At 45.4% G+C, this 24,961-nt stretch overlaps 1 protein-coding gene across 1 annotated transcript in view; it reads right to left on the reverse strand.

Moving 5' to 3' along the window:
• The window catches only part of LOC308130808 (collagen alpha-1(XX) chain-like), a 98,154-nt gene that overhangs the window by 56,758 nt on the left and 16,435 nt on the right, over positions 1–24,961 (reverse strand). The window contains 8 exon segments of the mRNA XM_080497292.1: positions 709–867; positions 1,015–1,179; positions 4,024–4,143; positions 6,433–6,600; positions 12,153–12,228; positions 12,230–12,354; positions 13,192–13,374; positions 20,919–21,062. Coding sequence (XP_080353418.1) covers positions 709–867; positions 1,015–1,179; positions 4,024–4,143; positions 6,433–6,600; positions 12,153–12,228; positions 12,230–12,354; positions 13,192–13,374; positions 20,919–21,062 — 1,140 coding nt within the window.

Consider the following 24,961-nt stretch of genomic DNA (forward strand, 5'->3'; position numbering starts at 1 on the left):
TACAACTACCGGTAATAAACTAAACTACATGAACTAAGCAACAAAAACACAACACAACACAATTATTACCGACACCACAAACCAAATAGAACCCCCAATAATTGCATTTAAAACACCACAAACAGAAACTCCCATAATTCATTGCAGCTATCGGCTGCACTGAGGAGCTCAGGATGCAAGGCATGATGGGAATTCATGTTTTGTGTTGTTGGAGGTTATTGTGGGTTGTTGTTGGGCTTGGTGTTGTGTTGATTGTGTTTATGTGTTTTTGTCCCCCAGTTTAGGGAGTCATTATTTCATCTAGTTTATTTTGGTTTGTTAGAATGTTGGTGTGCAACCATGAGTGATGAAGGTGTTGTGTGGAGTGTCGTCCGCTCTGAAGATCCGGTTGTGAAGTTAGAGTTGTCAAAATAAAAGCTTCTGGTTGTTCAGCTGTCAAATAGCAGTCTCCAGTAGAGCAATTCTTCCATATATAAGGCGCACTGGGTTATAAGGCGCACTGGCAGCTTTTGAGAAAATGTGAGGTATTTAGGTGCCTTATAGTGTGGAAAATACAGTACATCTCTTGATGTATTGTGGACTATTGATCCATATCCATTGATAAATGCAGGTTGATTCATCAACAAAAAAGAACTACATAATGTCGGGTGGTCTTAATTTTCTGGCTGACTCGTGTCTATAATTGTCTCAGATGAGTTGACAGGTTACGTTTTGTGATGCCACGGTCCTCGATCCTCCCACACAAAATGTGGACCAGTCTTGCAACGAGCTTGCTGAGCAGAGGGAAGTCGTTGACATTATAAACGTTGATATCCACCGGCTCTGAAGCGACCTGTCGCAGTTCAGCTTCATCTGCATTTTTGACTCCTGAGAAAACACAGAGATTCAGAATGGTTAGAATATCCACAGGATGCAGAATTGTGTTAAAAAAAAAATACAGAGAATCGATGTGATAGGGAACTATGATGAAAACCTCTTACAGATTTAAACGTGTAGTTTCCCTTCCAGCCTCACCTACAGCGATGATTTCCACGCCTGCACTCTTGAGCCGATTTGCCGCAACAATGGCGTCATCCTGCGATTTTCCATCAGTCAGCAAGACCAAGAAAAATGGCGTGTCCAACCTGGCACCTGCCTGGGCCCTCATGTTCTCCTCCATGACGTGGAGCAGCGCCTGGCCTGAGGAGAACATGTGTTTGTGACACGTCTTTTCCATGTTGTTCACAGATTTTTTTAAACCTTCTTGACATGTTGGTATAAAATGCAGGAGCAGTCTACGGCCCTATGGAGCAGGGCCATAGACCTATAGAAGTCAGAGTTTTATAGAAGTTTATGAGCAGGAGTCTTCTTCTAAATTTCTATGTGCTCCATCTCTTCTTCTGTATTTTTGGTGTGTTTGGTGAGTCATAGTGCCCCTAAAGGCCTGACATGTGTACTACATGCCCTGAAGCCTCATGTTGAGCCGTGTTCGTACTGACATGTGGACTGAATTTTTTTTTTAGCCGATTTTTTTGGTCGTGTGAATGTGGCCTTAATCTCTCACACACACACACCCACGCACCCACACACCCACACACACACACACACACACACACTGGGAGGGCTATGGTCCCGAGGAACGCTCCTGGGTTCCCCGAAGACATATTGAAGACCCGGACCTGATCCGTGAGTTCCACCGACAGAACCCGGGACGGCTGAGTCGGGTTAGTAGAAGGGGGGTACTGGGGTTTTCAAGATGGCATCCTGGAGACGTCACAATGAGGAGAGCTGCGGCACTAACTGCCTGACTTTTTTTTTAGTTAATCTCAATGTTTTATGAGCTCAACATGAAGATTGACAGTTATTTTCTGAGACTGTCCAACGGTATGCCACACAAGAAAAACCCAGGTCCTGGCAGTGTGAGCTTGTTCCTTACGGTACTAGCTAGCTCCTGGCAGTGTGAGCTTGTTCCTTACGGTACTAGCTAGCTCCTGGCAGTGCGAGCTAGCTCCTGGCAGTGTGAGCTTGTTCCTTACGGTACTAGCTAGCTCCTGGCAGTGCGAGCTAGCTCCTGGCGGTGCGAGCTCGTTCCTTACGGTACTAGCTAGCTCCTAACAGTGCTATCAAGCTTTGACAATTTAAAGCAGTTGATAATCGCTTGGTGGAAACGCTTGGGGAAATTCTAAAACCCCTGCAAAAAGACGGCAAAGACGATCACCTGTGGAAAAAAGATGACAGAATCGTAATTTAATAACGTACTCTGTCTTCTCCTGCATTTTTGGTGTGTTTGGTGAGTCATAGCGCCCCTAATCAAATCAAATCAAACATAATTTATAGAGCACTTTTCATACAAACAAACATGCATCACAAAGTGCTTCATGTAAAAGAGAAAAAATAAATAAAAATAGAAACACGCACACACCCACACATGCATACACACACCCACACCCACCCACACATGCATACACCCACCCACCCACCAACCCTAACTGCCCGTAACAGATATAAAAACTGATATAAGAATGATATAAGAATGGCCAGGCACTGATGATCCAGGAGAGAAAACAGCATGCTCGGGGGCCGTCCACACCGAGAGGAGCCCCAGCCTACAGCTATGGGGGGCCGCGTCACAGGAACCGTCCCTGCCCAGCCGGTCAGGAGCCCCCACCACGGTCAGTGAACAACAGGCTGAGCTCCACCGCCAAGGCCAGAACAATCCCCAGGACGACGCCCCCCACAGGCAGACCACACTCAACTCCTGATGAAGAGCGCCCCCGTGAGGAGACACTGGAGTGAAATAAATAGGAGCCAATAAAATGGATCAATAAATGAAAAGAAAAGATAAAAAATGTTTAAGCAAAAATAATCAACCAATAAAAATAAGTAAATAAGAGCTTATAAAATGAATTCATAAATGAGATAAAGGATTAAGCTAAATCAACTACAATTACAAAAAAGAATAAGTAAAATAGTCAACTAATTAAATGCAAAATTAAAAAAGTGGGTTTGAGTCTGTTTTTAAAAATACCAACAGTCTATGCAGCCCTGAGGACCCCGGCCCTCCGGCAGGCTGTTCCACAAATGTGGGCCATAGTGACAGAACCTGACTCAGGTCCATAGGTCCTGGTCCTGACACTAGGAACCCGTAACAGACCGGTGCCCGATACTAAAATCTTAAAATTAATCCTGAAATGCACAGGGAGCCAATGCAGTGATTCTAAAACAGGTGTAATGTGCTCCTGCCTTCTGGTCTTCGTCACTCATGCTGCAGAATTCTGGAGCAGCTAAAGGCTGCTGATACTTTTCGTGGGAAGACCAGAAAGCAGGACATTACAATTGTCTAAGCGACTGGAGATAAAAGCATGCATCAGCACCTCGGTGCTGGCCAGAGAGAGAAATGGGCGGACCCTGGCTATAAAGGCCTGGCATGTGTACTACATGCCCTGAAGCCATGTGTTGTTCATAGTGACATTTGGACTGAATTTTTTTTGGAGAACGCAGGGGAGAAAAAAAGATCAGTTTTTTTTTTATCATGTGGACGTGGCCTTAATCTCTCACTCGCACACTCACACACACAAACATACATAGACCATTATATAGCAGTAGTGAGGATTGGTGTGTTTTGTTTTGCTTTGTCTTTTGTGAATAAATGCTATTTCTTGGAATCATATTTGCTGTTTTATGCACATACATGAATGAAATACTGACCTCTTCTCGATCAAGAACTTCGAAATACTTTGGGCATTAGTTAACTTTAGTCCTTATCAATTTAATGCAAATTTTGAATGAATAGTTTAGTATATTTTAATACAATTATGTCAAGAATTAGCAATCATTTCCGATTAACTCTGGTGGTGCCCCAAGATCATCTGATGTATAGCAGATCCCATTCTTTAAATAATTAATAATTATTTTTGATACCTATTAATCATTATCCATAGCCAGTTTGGCATGTAAAGTTAATTTCCAACATATGTTCAGGTGAATGCAAACATGGACAGTTGAGGTAAAAGTATCAGTATAATCGCAGAAAAACGTGTTTACCTGTGAATGTATTTCCACCCTTATACCGGAAGTTTCTCACTGCCTCCAGCAGCTGATCTTTAGTGGTGAAGTTGTTGAGCTGCCATTCAGTGCGAGGGTCTCCACTGTACTGAGTCAGACCTGAAATGAAAGCATAAGAGTGGTAATTTCAAATCACAAAGACACAAAACGTGACCCAATTCATTAAATTGTCGGTTTCCCACAGTGGGAAGAACTTTGTCCTTGAAGATTCTGAAGAGTATTTTTGGTCCTTGTACTTCCTACAGTGTTGTGCCTGAACAAGTACAATGAACACTCGTTCATGAACTCATGAAATATTTTGGGCGAACGTGAACTGAACGTACTGTATTTCTGCCTGATGAATATTACTGTGAGTGTACTTATTCTGGTGCTTGTGAACGGCGCTCTCAAGAATTTTATGGAAAGGTCATGGTGGTGGGGGGTTGGGGGGGGCTCCCTGCCTGGGGGTCTCTTCTCTGGCCAGTCCCGGCTTGGCGGCTTGGGTCGGGGCCTGGGGCTCTGCGCCCTTTATCTTTCTCTTGTGGGCCCCTGTTGCCTGGAGGGGGTGTCTCTTCTCTGCACTCTCCGTTTGGTGCCTTCCAGGTTGGGGCTTGGCTCTGCAGGGTGGTTCGCCAGGGCCTCCCCGGGTCTGGGGGACCACCGGGTGCCGGTGTCCGGGCCCGATGGCCTCGGTCCCCAGGGTGATGCTGCAGGCCCCCCCTCAACAGTTCCAACCACACCCAGTGGACAAATGACATACACACATGCACACACACTTCTACTCCTCATCGATGACGTTTGCTGTAGATTTTTTTGTTTTCTACTATTGTTCTTTCAATGATCAAAATCCTGTTTTTGTTTTTTTGTTTTATTTTGTTTTTGCTGTTGTTTTTGTTTTGTTGCATTGCCTAACTGCTAATCTATACTCCTGCTTGAACATCATGTTACTGTCTAGATAGAGCTGCTCAGGCTGGTTTAATCTAGAAAATCATGTTACTGTCTCAATAGAGCTGCTCAGGCTGGTTTAATCTAGAAAATCATGTTACTGTCTAGATAGAGCTGCTCAGGCTGGTTTAATCTAGAAAATCATGTTACTGTCTAGATAGAGCTGCTCAGGCTGGTTTAATCTAGAAAATCATGTTACTGTCTAGATAGAGCTGCTCAGGCTGGTTTAATCTAGAAAATCATGTTACTGTCTAGATAGAGCTGCTCAGGCTGGTTTAATCTAGAAAATCATGTTACTGTCTTGATAGAGCTGCTCAGGCTGGTTTAATCTAGAAAATCATGTTACTGTCTAGATAGAGCTTCTCAGGCTGGTTTAATCTAGAAAATCATGTTACTGTCTAGATAGAGCTGCTCAGGCTGGTTTAATCTCATAACAGTTGGAAAATATTTGGATTACTGTTTTAACTGTAAATAAAATATGTAGCACTAACAAGGGTATTGTATGTTGTCCTGCACCCATCCCCCTACCCCCCCAAGAGCAAAAACTGTTCTGACATCAGAAGGCTCTAAATCACATCATAAGGGCTGCCCAAGCTGCCGAACAGGACAAGAGTTAAAGAAAAAATAAGAAAGGTCAGTGATGATCCAGGTGGAAACCTCTTACTTTTTGTGTAAATTCGCCCACCGGGTTTCAAGAAGCAACTCCGTACATCAACAATATCAACAGCAAACCTGAGATAGCACATTGAATTAAAGCACCCGGAAAGACTTTCAAGGTATGTGGAGGAACTAAAACATCAGAGACACGACGAGGGCGAGCCGATAATGGGCTGAATGTTGCTCTTTTATGACCCAAGTTCTAGAACTTTTCTTTGGGCAAACAAGTCAGGAAACAGTCGATTCACTAAAAACTGAAAAGTGACAAAGACAAATAATGTTTAAATGTTTTACACTTTGAATGTTTCACTTTGAGGTACATCTTAAGTTTCTTACCTCAGATTGTGTTTGTGTTGGTACAAGAATTACAAAAACTACTCGGACTGTAGAGTTCTATCTGATGGGCCAAATCTCATCCAGGATGCAAACAACATAGAAACAATAGAAACATGCGATTTATTGCAGCTCAGTGAGTATTTTCTTAAGACACACATTGCACTTGTGGATATTGTGATGATAATCTGCATTATTACATACAGTCCTAATAGTAAGTCTATTTTAAGTTTACTGTTGTTTTGTTTTTCTGGCTTATCTCACAGGGACTTTACATGACTCATGAACTTAAATAGGTTTGCCACTCCTTTTTTTTTTTGTAATCAATTGCAACTGCAGATATTTGATTGTGTTATCAAGCATCTGGAAGCTGAAAGACATGTAGAAATACACTTGTTGTCTACGTTAAGACATCACACACAAAAGAATGAAAAATAGATTCCACCTCCACTCTCTAATTTCTCTGATTCTCACCGATCTGGATGTGATGTGGCCCAATGCGAAATGGCATCATGAGGCCCTCCAGGAAGTCCCGGACCCGTCTGAAGTTGGTGCGTCCAATGCTCCAGGAGCCGTCCACGAGCAGCACAATATCTGCAGCTGCATCAGTCTCACACTCGAAGGGTTTTCTTGGAGCTAAACCTGAACACACAAGGGAAACAGCCAATATAAACAGATTTGAACTAGGGATGCTCGATATTGGCTTTTCTACCGATATCCGATATTCCGATATTGTCCAACTCTTAATTTCCGATACCGATATCACCGATACCGATATATGCTGGCTTTTTACATCAAAACTGTTAGGTAACAACAACATAAAATATCTCCTACTGTGGAATTAACACATTATGCCTAATTTTATTGTGATGCCCCACTGGATGCATATGTGAATCAAACATGGCTTTCCAAATGTACACACTGAGAAAAATAAGAGAACAACAACTTAAATAATGGAAAAAAGTGCCATATTTATTTAGTGTTAGAGAGAAACCTCAACAACAAACTCAACAACACCACAGACAATATAAAAAAAAGGAAGAGGCATATCTTCAGTCCATTAGTTGTAAACAGTCAATGAATGAATAACTGGACATAACTTGTCAAATAATAGACTCAAACTGGGCTCAATCTCTTTTAAGAGTAACAAAATAGTGTAAATATAAACAAGAAAGGCACAGAAATGCTCACAGAATTAAAACAGCCCTCCTTTAAAGTGCAACAAAAACAAAGACTGAAGTTGACTCGTCCATATAACTGGTCTATTTCTTTTCCCCATGTCCTCATGTGTAAGAGGTCGATTGTTCTGTATGAATACAAGCATCTCAGCATCTCAGCAATGTATGAGATTTCTCTTCTCATCAATGATGTGGGCACCAGTGCTGAACACTGGTTCACTGTCAACACTGGTGCAGGGTGAAGTCAGGTACTGGTACCAGTGCTGAACACTGGTTCACTGTCAACACTGGTGCAGGGTGCAGTCGGGTACTGGTACCAGTGTGAACAGTGGTTCACTGTCAACACTGGTGCAGGGTGCAGTCAGGTACTGGCACCAGTGTGAACAGTGGTTCACTGTCAACACTGGTGCAGGGTGCAGTCGGGTACGGGCACCAGTGCGAACAGCGGTTCACTGTCAACACTGGTGCAGGGTGCAGTCGGGTACGGGCACCAGTGCGAACAGTGGTTCACTGTCAACACTGGTGCAGGGTGCAGTCAGGTACTGGCACCAGTGTGAACAGTGGTTCACTGTCAACACTGGTGCAGGGTGCAGTCAGGTACTGGTACCAGTGCTGAACACTGGTTCACTGTCAACACTGGTGCAGGGTGCAGTCAGGTACTGGTACCGGTGCTGAACACTGGTTCACTGTCAACACTGGTGCAGGGTGCAGTCGGGTACTGGTACCAGTGCTGAACACTGGTTCACTGTCAACACTGGTGCAGGGTGCAGTCAGGTACTGGTACCAGTGCTGAACACTGGTTCACCGTCAACACTGGTGCAGGGTGCAGTCAGGTACTGGCACCAGTGTGAACAGTGGTTCACTGTCAACACTGGTGCAGGGTGCAGTCAGGTACTGGTACCAGTGCTGAACACTGGTTCACTGTCAACACTGGTGCAGGGTGCAGTCAGGTACTGGTACCAGTGCTGAACACTGGTTCACTGTCAACACTGGTGCAGGGTGCAGTCAGGTACTGGTACCGGTGCTGAACAGTGGTTCACTGTCAACACTGGTGCAGGGTGCAGTCAGGTACTGGTACCGGTGCTGAACAGTGGTTCACTGTCAACACTGGTGCAGGGTGCAGTCAGGTACTGGTACCAGTGCTGAACACTGGTTCACTGTCAACACTGGTGCAGGGTGCAGTCAGGTACTGGTACCAGTGCTGAACACTGGTTCACTGTCAACACTGGTGCAGGGTGCAGTCAGGTACTGGTACCGGTGCTGAACAGTGGTTCACTGTCAACACTGGTGCAGGGTGCAGTCAGGTACTGGTACCGGTGCTGAACAGTGGTTCACTGTCAACACTGGTGCAGGGTGCAGTCAGGTACTGGTACCGGTGCTGAACAGTGGTTCACTGTCAACACTGGTGCAGGGTGCAGTCAGGTACTGGTACCGGTGCTGAACAGTGGTTCACTGTCAACACTGGTGCAGGGTGCAGTCAGGTACTGGTACCGGTGCTGAACAGTGGTTCACTGTCAACACTGGTGCAGGGTGCAGTCAGGTACTGGTACCGGTGCTGAACAGTGGTTCACTGTCAACACTGGTGCAAGGTGCAGTCAGGTACTGGTACCGGTGCTGAACAGTGGTTCACTGTCAACACTGGTGCAGGGTGCAGTCAGGTACTGGTACCGGTGCTGAACAGTGGTTCACTGTCAACACTGGTGCAGGGTGCAGTCAGGTACTGGTACCGGTGCTGAACACTGGTTCACTGTCAACACTGGTGCAGGGTGCAGTCAGGTACTGGCCCAGCAGGGAAGAGGGCCTGGTTGAGCCTCCAGTCCTCCACGGACATTTCATTCACCGGGCTTCTCCTTCTTAGCCACGAGTCTAGCGTGTTTTATTTGTTGTTGTCAAACGTCATCAAGCGCGCGCCCGTAAACGTCCCATGCTGCGTTCATGCAGACTCGGAAATTCCAATATCGGTTGTAAAAATCCGATACCGATATTTCCAAATATTACATTTTTAAGTCAATGTCCCTAGGACATCCCTAATTTGAACCATAGCTGCAAATCAATAAGCCACAGTGATGAACTTGTATGGTCTTCAAATAAAGAAATGTGGCTCTGAGGAGGCCAAAGGTGGTGCGTAAAATTCACTGAACACTTTGTTTACATGTGTCAACCTGATGCGCACACCAGTGAGCCTCCATGCCTGCATGTTCTTTAAAATTACGAGGGACAGACGACACACGTGCCCTGCACCTCAGGAGGGCAGCCTGTCATTATTATTTACAGATATGTGTCATCATCCCCTCAAACCAACACTTACTGCTAAGAAACACATGTTCCTTCGCCCACAGAACCATCTGAAGAGAGCAACAGTAAGATGTACTTAGAGCTGTTTAAAGAAATGCTTGAAAATCACTGGCACTGAGACTTGATGGATGAAGTAGAAGTGCATCAAAAGCGTTCCTCATCCTGTATGTTTCATACTTGTATTGTTTGGACACAGCCATTAATGCTCAAAAACTAGAACTTTAAAAATGTGTTTAAAATCCTTTGGGCAATTTGGTGCAGAGGTTTGTTCTGTTAAAGTAATGCTGCATGCACGAGTTGTCTTCAGTCCAAAAACATCTGTATTCAAAGTTGACTCGTGTCTCTGAATTTCCCATATGTGAGAATGTAAACGTATGTAGTTGTGTCTCCCTCTCTGTGGTGGACTGGTGACTTGTCCACTAATTAGCGACAACGCCTCCAGCCTCCAGTCATGTGAAACAAGGCACAGATAGAAAGAAATCCTTTGGCAGACTGCATCGCGATGGAGTGATTCCATTTCACATTGAAAATATCCCCCAGTTCAATTCCATAGTCGAGGTGTATTTCTGTCTGCAACTGACCTTTACCTTGTGCATGGTTGTTGTCACACCCTAAACCTTTTTTTTGGACAATCCAAAAACATGCTTCTTAGATTAATTGGTGACTATAAAATGGCCATGTGTCGAGAGGAATGTGATTGTCTGTCTGTCTCTTTGTTTGTCATATACTTGGCTTTTTGCTAATGGACTAGAAGATTGATTGGTTGGTTGGTTGGTTGGTTGGTTGATTAATCGATTGATTGATTGACATTTTTTAAGGCGTCATCACCCAGACTGTAGTATGGGTATTTACAAAGGTAGTGACACCTCATTTTGGTGCATTTGGGCCCTAAATTTAAACATAATTGCAGCTACGAGTCTCCAAAAATGATTGTATCGGAAAATTCTGGCCACAATGGAGATTTGGAAAAACTCTGTTCTCCCATTTGTATGTAGAGAGGGGTAGACTGAGATGTATATCAATGTATGCGAGCATCGTCAGCCTCATCTTAGTGCGACCCGTGTTTACAGTTCGACTGCTGCGATGAAAATGGATGCAGTGAAAGCAGTGCTTGTTTTTATATTTTGCGTTATATTCTACTGCCACATTGAGGAGGAGCCCCGCTTCTTTATCGGCCCCCCAACAAATTAACTATATTCTATAATTGTTGAACAGGAAATAACTCCCACCATTCATGACATTGTGTTTTTTAAGGACTCTGATTGGCTAGCATGGCTTCATGCTTCTTGTTACACTACCCCCTACAGGTTTGGCTGCGCATAGTAGCCCTGAACCAGGGTTTTATGCAGGTCTGTGTAAATTAAGATATGTTTTTTTTAAACAATCAGCTGCAAAAAAGACATTTTATGTAGAGGAGCAAATATCTGTATTTATAAATACCCAGTAGGTGTAAACGTGGCCTGAAAATCTGGAGTTTGAAAGTGGTTGAGTTTTTTCATTTCAGCTCTTTGTTCAAATCAGAGTTGATTGCAAATCAGAGTGGCCCTCAAGGGTGATGCACCCAAAATGTGTTGTTGTCAACACAGGAGGCTAATATCATAAACCCACCTCTGTTAAATTAGTCTGCAACAACAATGTTCATGTGACTCCCTACTGGCTTTCATGTCTATGTGTAACATAGATAAGGTTGGGATTAAATCCAGCTAAATGGCACAACATTGGCATCTACTGTTGCATAAGTGCAACTACAGTTCTATAGCAGGGCTAATGTTGCAAATAATTGTGGGTAATTCCTTCACTGCAATGAGGGAATTACTGCGGTAATGTGGCTGAATATAGACTTAATAATGCACATACTGATTGAAATAACGGAAACTACTGTACTGCTGTAAGTTATTGTTTGTACTTTTAATTTTAAGTTGAGTCTTCGTTTTATCATTAATAATGAGGTAGCTGACTGTTAGTATTGTGTTGTCTACAGGCTGCTGAATGTGCCGCTGCCGCAAGAAGCCACTATTCACTTTCGATTGCATTTGTCCAGGAGAATGCAATAAATGACAGCTTGAAGCATCCTGAGCGACTACAAAAGTTCTTCGAGAGCAGACAACATACATCACACAGGTCACATATACAATACATGTATATATAATTTGGGATAATACCAGGCATAGAATGTATCCATCTGTTTGGAAAGTTTCTGACCGTCCGGGACTCTCCTGCAGGTCAATCAGTAAATCCGCCACTTGTATAACATTATGCTTTATTGTATATGAGAGACGCTGAAATGACGTTAGACAGACAGCAGCTCACTGCCATTTGTTAGCCACTATGTTACACGCAGGACTAGTATAACCTTTGAATCTCGTGTGAGTTCCAACGGACCGCTGTACTTCATCTTATAACTACAGGGTACGTGGCTCTGCAGTGTGGATGTCTGTAGATATAAATCAATATAAAACAATTAGTATTCAGTGTGAAAACTCAGAAGCTGAATGCCAAATTCAAGGTCAAACTTTATTGGGTTCATGTGTTTGTAAATGAGACTGTGAAAGTCAATCTGTCACCTGCCACAAAACTCAACACACTGCTTCAAACAAAACCTTTTCCAGACTAGTCACATATTGAGATTATCTACATTAACATGCAAAATAGGTGCAAGAAATAGGATGTAAATGTGACATTTTGTGGGTTTTTTTTTTTTTTTTTAACAGTGGCACTTACCAGTGACAGGTTGCGTGGGGTAAGGAGCCTTGCGGGGTTTCTCCTCGGCTGGTTTTCCCTGCGTCGTCCCCTGCTCCTTCCTTTTTGTTCTCTTCCTTGGAATGATCACGCTCTTTTTCTTTCTTCCTCTTCCTCTTCTTTCTGGCGGTTGTCTCGGGAGCCTCCTCAGTGGGCTGGGAGGGCGTTGCTGGAGCTGGAGGCTCTGGCAATGAGAAGTTAGAGGAAGCACATAGGTGAGGTCACAAAACAAAAACAAAGTGTTTAAGAGACAGATATGCTGCATGTGACAGTAAAAGTTCTGACAACCTCTGGTTGGTCTGACCTTCAAAGTATTGAAGCACACTGTAACAGAAAACTATCTCCTTGACCAAAAATAAACATCTGGGAGATCATAGTGGAACTGTTTTGTTGCAGCTTGATAACCTACATATACATGACCAGCCATCTTGTTCTGTGTTCCTTCTTCTCTGCTCAAAGGTGATTAATATGAGAAGTGTTTGTCTAAACCAGTGGGTGTCTGCATAAAAAGAGAACAACAGAGTAATCTACGAGTGTAATTTGCAGAAGTGTATTTGCTTACTTTTAGATTTGTGTGTGTGTGCTTGCTCGCTTTCAATGACAGTGTGAATTAGAGCAGAGTTTACTTCAAGAACTTTCTGACCTTTATCCCTAGAATAGGGAGTCCCCCTGGACTCAGAAAAAGCAAAATAATAATGGACCACTTCCAAAATTCCACGGCCTGATATTGATCTGCGGTGAAAATTTTGACAAGCTGGTCAAAAGTAATTGACTAGTCAACTAATCTTGACTAATCTCCAGTCAAGATTAGTTTTGACATAATCTTTCCAACACACACATAGACAAACAAAGATAGGCCGATGATTTTATCACATCCTTGGCGGATGTAAAAACCACGTCCATATTCAAACTCTGAGGACATTTGTATGTCAGACTGTGGATTGAAATTTACATCGCCTCCACATAACGGTTCACAAACACCAAGACGACTGTGGTGGTATTTAACTGTAGCACTCAGTACCTGTCGTCGTGGCAGCAGCGGTCACAGAGCCGGTTGTTGCATCTGGATATAAAACCGTCGACAGGCCCAGCACAGACTCTGTCGCATCGTCCAAGTCTCCAGACCCCGACCCTCCTGGCAAGAGCTTTTTCTTTTGCTCTCGACTCCCACTTCGAATAATCTCCTCCTCCCGTAGACTCTCCACTGAGGGGAAAAAAAGCTCTAGTTTGATCACTGGTGCACTTTTTTTTCTTAAATGTTTATTGATTTTCAAAAAAGATGGATAAAGAAAGAGGGATAGAAGAAAGAAAAAAAAAGAACACATAACATACAGAAGGTTACAAGAACTAAATCCCATGGTCATAGTAAGAATGGGTACTATCAACAAAAACATCTACAAGAAGTAGAGATAAATAAATTCGACATGAACAAAATCACACAAACATTTGCAGAATGAGTTTTTATAAAATAGCCAATCCCTAAAATAGCCAATCACATTCTTAAAGGTGTACAGGAGGATTTTCAGGAATTTTAGGAAAGAACCGCCCTCTCCACCGTTTGAAAAAAATGCACATGCGCAACACTGTACCTGCTCCCGAGACGGAACGCCTACTAAAACGCGTGCGAGAGACGTGACGAGCCCAGTTCTCCTCGTGCACGCTCTGTTTACAAGTCACAAGTCGGCATCGCTCACATGAGCTCACTTTACAAGAAGATTTGCACCAGAGGGGGTGAAACTGTGTAAAAATGTCCGAGAATAATGCGTCGGGTCGGCCACCGGCATGATGAGAACCGTGTGGAGTGAGCTGCGCGCAGGGACGAGCACGTACGACGGGCTTACGTCATATATCACCAGAATGATTGACAATTGGGAGGACCAGTTATTTTGATGATCCACCCGGAAGAAGAAAATCCTCGACTATACCTTAAAGATAATTCAGGGTCAGGTCCCATGTTTATCAAACTTGTCTCCTCTATCTTCATGATAGAATCTCAGTCTTTCAAGGTATAAAGTGTTTGACAATTCTCCCAACCACAAATTAAATGAAGGCACAGAATCCAATTTCCAAACATGTAAAATTAACTATTTTGCAGTCACCATCCCAAATTGAATAGCTCCTCTTTCAAGTTTATTGACAGAGTTGAGGTACACTTGTGGCCCCCAGGATCACTACCATGGGGCTGGGAACCAAAGTCTTACCAAAAGCTTCAGAGTAAAAATGAAAAATACATTTCCAATATGAATGAAGTTTACTACGTGCCCAGAAAGAATGTGCAAGAGTATCTATTTGGGATTTACATCGGTTACAAACTGCTGGGATGTCAGGAGAATGTTTGTAAAGCTTTTCCTGCGAGTAATGGAGTGCGTGGAGTGTTTTGAACTGTATTAGCTTGTGTCTGGGGTGAACTGAACATTTTTGCACAATACGTAAACATTCTTCCCAGAGTTCATTTATTTCTATATTAAACTCATCTGCCCGTTTATACACATTCATCGGAGCTCCGTCATGAATCAATCGAAAGAAAGATGGTTTATTTTTTGTTTCAAATATTTTTATTGGAAGCAACAGTGGCATTCAAAATCAAAGCATTATTATTATTATAACAACACTGTGTACTATGCTTAATTTTTCATTTTATACACATATAAAAAACAAAGGAACATATGTGTGGGAAAAAAAAGAGGTATCCAGCCCACCCAAGCCCTCCCTTGACTGCACAATTCAAACGTCTCCAAGATAGGAGATCAATGGCTGCCAAATCTTTTCAAATTCAATCACATTACCATACAGAGCATATCTTATTTTTTCTAAATGGAGCGTGGTGGTAAGTTCTGTGACCCACATCTTTAAAGAAGGGGTATCTTTGCCTTTCCAGACTAGTAGAATTAGTTTCTTTGCTATAGTTATACCATGTGAAATTAGACGATGTTGAGCATAACCTATATTTTCCATTCCCTGAAATACTCCAAAAACAATAAGAATGGTGTTTGGGGCCACTTTTACATTCAAAACATTAGACAGGTAGTTGAAAATGTGAGTCCACCAACACAGAAGCTAAGGGCAAAGTACATAACTATTTAGTAAGGTGCCTCGTTCTACACAAAGGTGAGCTTTCTGGATAAATCATATTGATTTTCTCCCTCGAATAATGTAATGCATTTATAATTTTTTTTATTGGATTAAGCAATAACGGGCATTTATGGAGATGATACTTATTTCATCTTATTTCAACCGAGGTTGTTGTGAAGCTCCTCAGTGGCAAGGCACCGGGAGTGGATGAGATTCGCCCAGAGTTCCTTAAGTCTCTGGATGTGCAGGGACTGTCGTGGCTGACTCGTCTCTGCAACATCGCGTGGTGGGCGGGGGACAGTACCTCTGGACTGGCAGACCGGGGTGGTGGTCCCTCTCTTCAAGAAGGGGGATCGGAGGGTGTGTTCCAACTACAGAGGGATCACACTCCTCAGCCTCCCCGGGAAAGTCTATTCCAGGGTACTGGAGAGGAGGGTCCGGCTGTTAGTCGAACCTCGGATTCAAGAGGAACAATGCGGTTTTCGTCCTGGTCGTGGAACACTGGACCAGCTCTAGACCCTCCACCAGGTGCTTGAGGGTTTGTGGGAGTTCGCCCAACCAGTCCACATGTGTTGTGTGGATCTGGAGAAGGCGTTCGACCGCGTCCCCCGAGATGTCCTGTGGGGGGTGCTCCGGGAGTACGGAGTCCGGGGTCCCTTGTTGAGGGCTGTTCGGTCCTTGTATTCCCGGAGCAGGAGTCTGGTTCACATTGCCGGCAGTAAGTCGGACCTGTTCCCAGTGCACGTTGGCCTCCGGCAGGGGTGTCCTTTATCACCGGTTCTGTTCATCATATATATGGACAGAATTTCTAGGCACAGCCGGGGGCCGGAGGGGGTCCGGTTTGGGGACCACAGAATCTCATCTCTGCTATTTGCGGATGATGTGGTTCTGTTGGCCCCATCAAGCCTGGATCTCCAGTGTGCACTGACACGGTTCGCAGCCGAGTGTGAAGCAGCTGGGATGAAGATCAGCACCTCTAAATCCGAGGCCATGGTTCTCGACCGGAAAAAGGTGGCTTGCCCCCTCCAGGTCGGTGGAGTGCCCTTGTCCCAAGTGGAGGAGTTCAAGTATCTTGGGGTCTTGTTCACGAGTGGGGGAAAGATGGAGCGTGAGATCGACAGGCGGATCGGTGCAGCGTCTGCAGTTATGTGGACGTTGTATCGGTCCGTCGTGGTGAAGAAGGAGCTGAGCCAAAAAGCGAAGCTCTCGATTTACCGGTCGATCTTCGTTCCTACCCTCACCTATGGTCATGAACTATGGGTCATGACCGAAAGAACGAGATCCCGGATACAAGCGGCTGAACTGAGCTTCCTCCGTAGGGTGGCTGGGCGTACCCTTAGAGATAGGGTGAGGAGCTCAGTCACCCTTAGAGATAGGGTGAGGAGCTCAGTCACCCTTAGAGATAGGGTGAGGAGCTCAGTCACCCTTAGAGATAGGGGGAGGAGCTCATTCACCCTTAGAGATAGGGTGAGGAGCTCAGTCACTAGGGAGGAGCTCGGAGTAGAGCCGCTGCTCCTCCACATCGAGAGGAGCCAGCTGAGGTGGCTCGGGCATCTATTTCGGATGCCCCCCGGACGCCTCCCCAGGGAGGTGTTCCGGGCATGTCCCTCCGGTAGGAGGCCTCGGGGCAGACCCAGGACACGCTGGAGGGACTATGTCTCTCGGCTGGCCTGGGAACGCCTTGGGGTGCCACCGGAGGAGCTGGAGGAAGTGTCTGGGGCGAGGGAAGTCTGGGCAACTCTGCTCAGACTGCTGCCTCCGCGACCCGGCCCCGGATAAAGCGGTAGCCAATGGATGGATGGATGGATGGATACTTATTTCTCACGTAAATCCTGTTGCCAAATATTATCGTATGGAGTGACCAAGCTCATCTTTCCAGTCTGCTTTAATATGAGCAGTAGAAGGATTGCTCATCTCTTGCAATGAATTGTAAATAAGAGAAATCTTATGTTCTAATCCTGGACATTCGCTCAGACACTTGTCCAAGAGGTTAGGTTTAATGCTCTGAGATTGCGGCAAGTGTGAATGAACATAACTTCGAATCTGAAGATATCTGAAAAAATGACAACTTGGCATACATCTCTTGTAATTGTTGGAATGTCATAAAGGTGTCATTTAAGTATAGATCTTTCAAAGAATATAAATCTGATTCTCTCCATAAGTTAAAAGCCCCATTCTAGACAAGAAGGGTGAAAAGAGGGATTAGATGAAATGGGTATACATAATGAAAGTGGTTTAAGTTTGAAATTCTTTGTAATTTGTTTGAAAATTTTAAGAGTACTGTGAATTACACGGTTATTATTGTAAAGCACGCTTGCTACAGGCGCAGATGATATCAATATGGCACCTAAAGAATAAGGAAGGCAGTCCTCCCGCTCCATTTGCAGTCCTTTGGGAGCAGTACTGAATCATCAAGTAAAGTCCAAATGTTTTTTATATTGGTAGCCCAATGGTAATACATAAAATTTGATGATGACAATCCTCCCGGTGTCTTATGTTTGTTCCTTTTTGATTCTACGTGATTTGTAGTTCCATATAAATGGGAAAATAATGGCATCCAATTTTTTGAAAAAAGGACTTTATTAGAAAAACTGGTACATTTTGGACCAAATATAAGTATTGCGGGAGAAATACCATCTTCATTGCATTTATTCTGCCCATTAGAGAAATTGGTGGACTTTTTACCAAGAGACTGGCAACCCCTTCCACAAAATGGATGTTTCAATGTGAAAATGTGGTCAGTTGAAAACCTGGGGGCTCATGCACATAAAACATGGTGTACATTATTTTTCATGGCAGAGTTCAGATTTCTTAATAGTGAAACGAGTGAGGAAATGAGCAGTGCACCAACTTCATGGCTTCATGAGCACGTTTCTACAGTTGCAGATGCCTCGGAAAGCGTTTTAATAAGTAAATGTGATGTGGACATCACACGCATGAACAAAAACACTGATGAACAATTAAAACATCCACGTGTCTGCAATTACACAAGTGGATATAGAATTAGAAGCATGCGCCAAATGGTGCAGAAAGTACCGTCCACAACAATGGCTGCTTCAGCAGTGTAACTGGTGCAATGTGAAGACAGCCATTGTTCAGAGACTGAGAGGATTTAGTGGTGCATGATGACAACTGGCTCATCAGCCGCTTTAGCTTCCAAAGGAAGAATCTTTCTGGAACTGTACACAACACTGGCCTTGGAGCATGATATGGCCAGGAGCCACGTGCAGCCTGTATCATGCAGGTCTGACCACACCGAGGTTCCCGAGAAACCGGGGCATTCCAGAGGGAGCAGGCCGACGGTTCAGGACTCAACCAGCCAGCCGTGTGTACCAGGTACATCAATTTCATACAATGCGTCATGATCCTGCTCTCACTCGCCCCTCCCTTCCTGAGAGTTTTCACTCGTCCCCTCCTGTGTTCCCCTTAGCCCCGCCCCCCTGCTTCCTCCTCCTGGTCACAGTTGTTTGTAACGTGTCATTAGTGTTTGTATTTAGTTCCTCTCTCTTGTAGCTCTGGTTGCCGGTTCGTCTGCGTTCTCACACCAGTCGTACCCGCCATTCCCCCTCGTGTTGCCTTTGTGTTCTGACCTCCTGCCAGCCCGACTTCTCCTCCTGGATCTCCTTCTCAATCGCCTGTGGTGGTTTTAACCTTGGACTGCCTGACTTCGCTTCTGCTGTTTTTTTGTTATTAAACACTTTTGAACTGAGCTTTTTGTCTGCCGTGCAATTGCGTTCCACTATGCCTGACAGAATGCAGCTGAACTGGTCCGATTTCAAAGCTCAAGTGCAATTTCCGAGTTATGGACTCCACACACATTTATATGAAAGCCCCATCACATGATGACTTTATACATGTCAATAGGAAATCAATGTATGGACTGTAACATGATGGTTGGGAGCAAACCACAAGGTGGCACTGTTGTTTCTTGATTAGAACATTTATTTGTTTTGTACTGATATTAATTGCCATTATGCACATTGAGCAAGTGCACCAACAAATACCGTCCCTCTTCACAGCATCATTACTAATCAGTGGTTAAAGTTAGTTACTTGCTTTTTATTTTTGCTAGATAAACTACAGCTTTCGATCTTTCTAACAAGCCCCTGACATTTTTGCACTCCTCCACTTCAGTAAGAAACATCTCTAATTCACTTTCTGTTGTAAAGCTCTTCTTTTTTCCTGTCTTGCTCATTTTTCTGTTGTAATTCTTTGATGGTGCAGAGAGCGGAGTCTCGGTGCAGGGCTCACTCACATATGATTTACATATGTAAATTATGGTATGGACAGAGAGGAGTCGGGTACTCCAACATGTGTGCTCAATTACACCTTGATCAAGATATACAAAGGAAATGTGCTTGGATTCAGATGCACAGATTCATACATCTGGATGTTTTTGTGCGTACAATGTGTTCCCAATTTGAGAATACGCTATTTTTCAGTAGGAAATCCACGGTCGTCTATGTACCTTGAGGCCCCAGGTGTCAGAAGAGTTGTATAAGCTGTAAATATAGGTTGAATGCAATCATGTAAAAACAGGATTTAGATAGAATTGGATGAATTTGGAAAATTTGGAGGATTTAAGGAGAAACCAAATAAACCCGTGAAAGAAAACCACTTATGCTTCATCGGGTCTTTCAGGTAAATCTCCGCCTTGATTTAAGAGACAAGCTCAATGAAAGCAACAGAGCCCTGAGGGGTGAAAACATAAAAAGCACGATACATCAGGAAGGAATTCCCAGACTGCCGTCATTCAGGCACGAGAGCTGATGTCGCAAATTTCCATGTTGAGGTGTTTTTCTTGCCTGTCCGGTCACGCTCGACTTCACACAGTAACCCACCATCTCCGGCAGCTTGTGAGCGACCACAAGCTAAATCCACAACTTGCATAATGACAAGCTTGGTGTAAATCAATCACAGTCCTACAAAAACACAACAATGGCCATATCCTGTCTGCTGAGGGAAATAACGACGAACGAGTGTGGAGTTTCCCTTCACCAGTTGGTTTAATTCCTCCACCACAGATGATGTTTTTATGTTGATGATGCTTTATTGTTATTTTCCTCTCAGGTTGAATGTGAACCAGAGATAAGAGCACTGTCACAATAATGCAATAGGTAGAAAACGCATACTGATCAAATGGCAGCCTCATTTTGTTATTCAAGTGAAAAGAACATGCTAGTCATGTAATATGCATATAATATTTTCCAAAATGTGTGCTTTCAGTCTGTAACCCATCTGAGGTGTTCTTACACCTCTCTTCTCTCTTTGTAAACGAATGAGTCATTTCACTGTGCTCACATGGGGGAGGAATGTCAGAAATTAAACATTTCCTACGATTTGATTTTAAACTCCCAATTGAATCAACCTGAATCAACAGCAGGGATGGTAATGAGTCTCTTCTCCATGATGGGTCTTTATATTGCTTGCTTGGCTTTGTATTAATCAGATTTATAGTGCGTTGATACCCACTGGCTCCAGCTTGCTTGTGAATGTGTGCATGTGAATGGGTGAGAATACTGATTCTTATTCTAAAGTGAAGAAACATGGCAATAATTGTACCACATTTTAATCTTGTAAAAAATATGATATTGCCATGATATGAAAAAAACAAAGAAAATTCATATTAGATTAAAGAATTAACTGATTCTCAAATTCCTCGACCAGGTTGCTTACTGGTGAATCGTCTCTTGGCGAGAAGCTTCTCTGTTGTCCCGTTGAGCAGCAGCACTTGAAGTGAATATTCCTGACTGGAGTCCAGTCCTGCTACCGTGGCCCTGGCCCTGGTGGTGGTCAGCATTAGTTCCGGCTGGGGCTCATCTGGAAGACACAAGTGTGACAGCTTTTATAACAAGTTCCTTGATATTGTGTATCGAGTATAAAGGGCACGTCTGCTGTGACCATAAAACCAGTTTATATATGTCTATGAAATTGTGTCAATCAAATGTTATTCATGATGCCCTTTTGATTCAATAAATTGCAGCGCAAAGTGCTATAAATGTTCATAATAGAGCCTGTCCCATCCACACTTGACAGGATGATTCCTCCTTTCACATGCTTTCAGTATTTGTAAAACCCTTGTAATCTTTTTTTTGATGATTTGCTTCCTTTTTGTCTTTTATTCACATTTTATACCTCCAAAGTGTCTGATTCTGAATATCTCCCCCATCTATCCTCCTGTGGACCCACCACCCACAGAGGCTGCCGTAGGGGTCGGGTGCATTGTGGATTGGGTGGCAGTCGACGGCAGGGGCCTCGACGACCCGATCCCCGGACACGGACTCTGGCTTTTGGGACATGGAATGTGACCTCGCTGGGGGGGAAGGAGCCCGAGCTTGTGAGGGAGGCTGAGAGATACCGACTAGATATAGTCGGGCTCACCTCCACTCACAGCTTGGACTCTGGAACCCAGCTCCTCGACAGGGGCTGGACACTCCACTTCTCTGGAGTTGCCCGCGGTGTAAGGCGGCGGGCTGGAGTGGGCTTGCTTATTGCCCCACAGCTCAGCCGCCATGTGTTGGAGTTCACCCCGGTGAACGAGAGGGTTGCGTCCCTACGCCTTCAAGTAGGGGACAGGTCTCTGACTGTTGTCTCGGCCTATGCACCGAACAGCAGGTCAGAGTACCCAACCTTCTTGGAGTCCCTGGGAGGGGTGCTGGATAGTGCCCCAACTGGGGACTCCATTGTTCTCCTGGGGGACTTCAACGCCCACGTGGCCAATGACAGTGAGACTTGGAAGGGGGTGATTGGGAGGAACGGCCTCCCCGATCTGAACCCGAGTGGTGTTCTGTTATTGGACTTCTGTGCTAGTCACAGTTTGACGATAACGAACACCATGTTCGAGCACAGGGGTGTCCATAAGTGCACGTGGCACCAGGACACTCTAGGCCGGAGGTCAATGATAGACTTTGTGGTCGTGTCATCTGATCTCTGGCCGCGTGTCTTGGACACTCGGGTAAAGAGAGGGGCAGAGCTGTCAACTGATCACCACCTGGTGGTGAGTTGGATGCGCTGGACTGGGAGGAGGCCGGATAGACTCGGCAGGCCCAAACGTGTTATGAGGGTCTGCTGGGAACATCTGGCCGAGCCCTCCGTCCGCGCAGCCTTCAACTCCCACCTCCGGGAGAGCTTCTCACAGATCCCGAGGGAGGTTGGAGACATTGAGTCCGAGTGGACCATGTTCTCCACTTCCATTGTCGAAGCTGCTGCTCGGAGCTGTGGTCACAGGGTCTCTGGCGCCTGTCGTGGCGGCAATCCCCGAACCCGGTGGTGGCAACCGGAAGTAAGGGATGCCGTCAAGCTGAAGAAGGAGTCCTACCGGGCACTGCTAGCTCATAGGACTCCCGAGGCAATCGACAGGTACCGGCAGGCCAAGCGAGCTGCAGCCCGGGCTGTGGTGGAGGCAAAAACTCGGATCTGGGAGGAGTTCGGAGAGGCCATGGAGGAGGACTTTCGGGCAGCCTCGAGGAAATTCTGGCAAACCGTCCGGCGCCTCAGGCGGGGGAAGCAGTTCTCCACCAACACTGTTTGCAGTGGAGGTGGGGAGTTGTTGACCTCAACTGGGGACATTGTTGGGTGGTGGAAGGAATACTTCGAGGACCTCCTCAATCCCACCACCACGTCTTCCATTGAGGAAGCAGAGCCTGGGTTCTCAGAGGTGGACTCGTCCATTTCCCAAGCTGAAGTCACCGAGGTTGTTGTGAAGCTCCTCGGTGGCAAGGCACCAGGAAAGGATGAGATTCGCCCAGAGTTCCTTAAGTCTCTGGATGTGCAGGGACTGTCGTGGCTGACTCGTCTCTGCAACATCGCGTGGCGGGCGGGGACTGTACCTCTGGACTGGCAGACCGGGGTGGTGGTCCCTCTCTTCAAGAAGGGGGATCGGAGGGTGTGTTCCAACTACAGAGGGATCACACTCCTCAGCCTCCCCGGGAAAGTCTATTCCAGGGTACTGGAGAGGAGGGTCCGGCCGTTAGTCGAACCTCGGATTCAAGAGGAACAATGTGGTTTTCGTCCTGGTCGTGGAACACTGGACCAGCTCTATACCCTCCACCAGGTTCTCCTGGCGGTGGAACACTGGACCAGCTCTAGACCCTCCAGGTGCTTGAGGGTTCGTGGGAGTTCGCCCAACCAGTCCACATGTGTTTTGTGGATCTGGAGAAGGCGTTCGACCGCATCCCCCGAGATGTCCTGTGGGGGGTGCTCCGGGAGTATGGAGTCCGGGGTGAAGCAGCTGGGATGAAGATCAGCACCTCTAAATCCGAGGCCATGGTTCTCGACCGGAAAAAAGGTGGCTTGCCCCCCTCCAGGTCGGTGGAGTACCCTTGTCCCAAGAGGAGGAGTTCAAGTATCTTGGGGTCTTGTTCACGAGTGGGGGAAAGATGGAGCGCGAGATCGACAGGCGGATCATTGTATCGGTCCGTCGTGGGTGAAGAAGGAGCTGAGCCAAAAAAGCGAAGCTCTCGATTTACCGGTCGATCTTCGTTCCTACCCTCACCTATGGTCATGAACTATGGGCCATGACCGAAAGAACGAGATCCCGGATACAAGCGGCTGAAATGAGTTTCCTTCGTAGGGTGGCTGGGCGTACCCTTAGAGATAGGGTGAGGAGCTCAGTCACCCTTAGAGATAGGGTGAGGAGCTCAGCCACCAGGGAGGAGCTCGGAGTAGAGCCGCTGCTCCTCCACATCGAGAGGAGCCAGCTGAGGTGGCTCGGGCATCTATTTCGGATGCCCCCCGGACGCCTCCCGAGGGAGGTGTTCCGGGCATATCCCTCCGGTAGGAGGCCTCGGGGCAGACCCAGGACACGCTGGAGGGACTATGTCTCTCTATGGCCTGGGAACGCCTTGGGGTGCCACCGGAGGAGCTGGAGGAAGTGTCTGGGGTGAGGGAAGTCCTGGGCAACTCTGCTGCCGGACTGCTGCCTCCGCGACCCGGCCCCGGATAAAGCGGTAGCCAATGGATGGATGGATGGATGGAATCTATTACTTTCAGTAATCCATTACTTACAGTAATTATTAATGCTAATTACCAACCATAAATCCCAACACAACCAATATGCAGAAACATTTGCACTAACGGCAGCTATAACTTTGAATAAAAGTCACGTTTGGCACGTTCTCTGCTGGTAATACAGTGGTCCCTCACTATAACGCGGTTCACCTTTCGCGGCCTCGCGGATTTTTTTGTGTGCAATTTTGGATGCTATTTTTTTTTTTAGGGCATATGAACGTGCACAGTGTTATGCATGCGCTGATTGGCTAAGGGAGAATCTGCGCACTGTATTCTATGTCCTGATTGCAATGGCATTCACACTAATTGGACCTTAATTCACATGGAATTTAAACCATTCCACTTTTTACATTTTTTTTTTTGAAACTTCTATAAAATGTTCTCTCTCCTCTCTCTCTCTCTCTCTCTCTCTCTCTCTCTCTCTCTCTCTCTCTCTCTCTCTCTCTCTCTCTCTCTCTCTCTCTCTCTCTCTCTCTCTCTCTCTCTCTCTTCTCTCTCTCTCTCCTCTCCTCTCTCTCTCTCTCTCTCTCTCTCTCTCTCTCTCTCTCTCTCTCTCTCTCTCTCTCTCTCTCTCTCTCTCTCTCTCTCTCTCTCTCTCTCTCTCTCTCTCTCAGGTTCCTTTTAATTTAAGGTCGTTATATTTTTATACAGGAATATTAACTAACATAAATAAACCTTTTTAACAAACGAGATAGATATTTTGGTATTAC

This window comes from Blennius ocellaris, assembly GCF_963422515.1.
Source record: "Blennius ocellaris genome assembly, chromosome: 5".
In the NCBI taxonomy this organism is placed as follows: Eukaryota; Metazoa; Chordata; class Actinopteri; order Blenniiformes; family Blenniidae; genus Blennius; species Blennius ocellaris.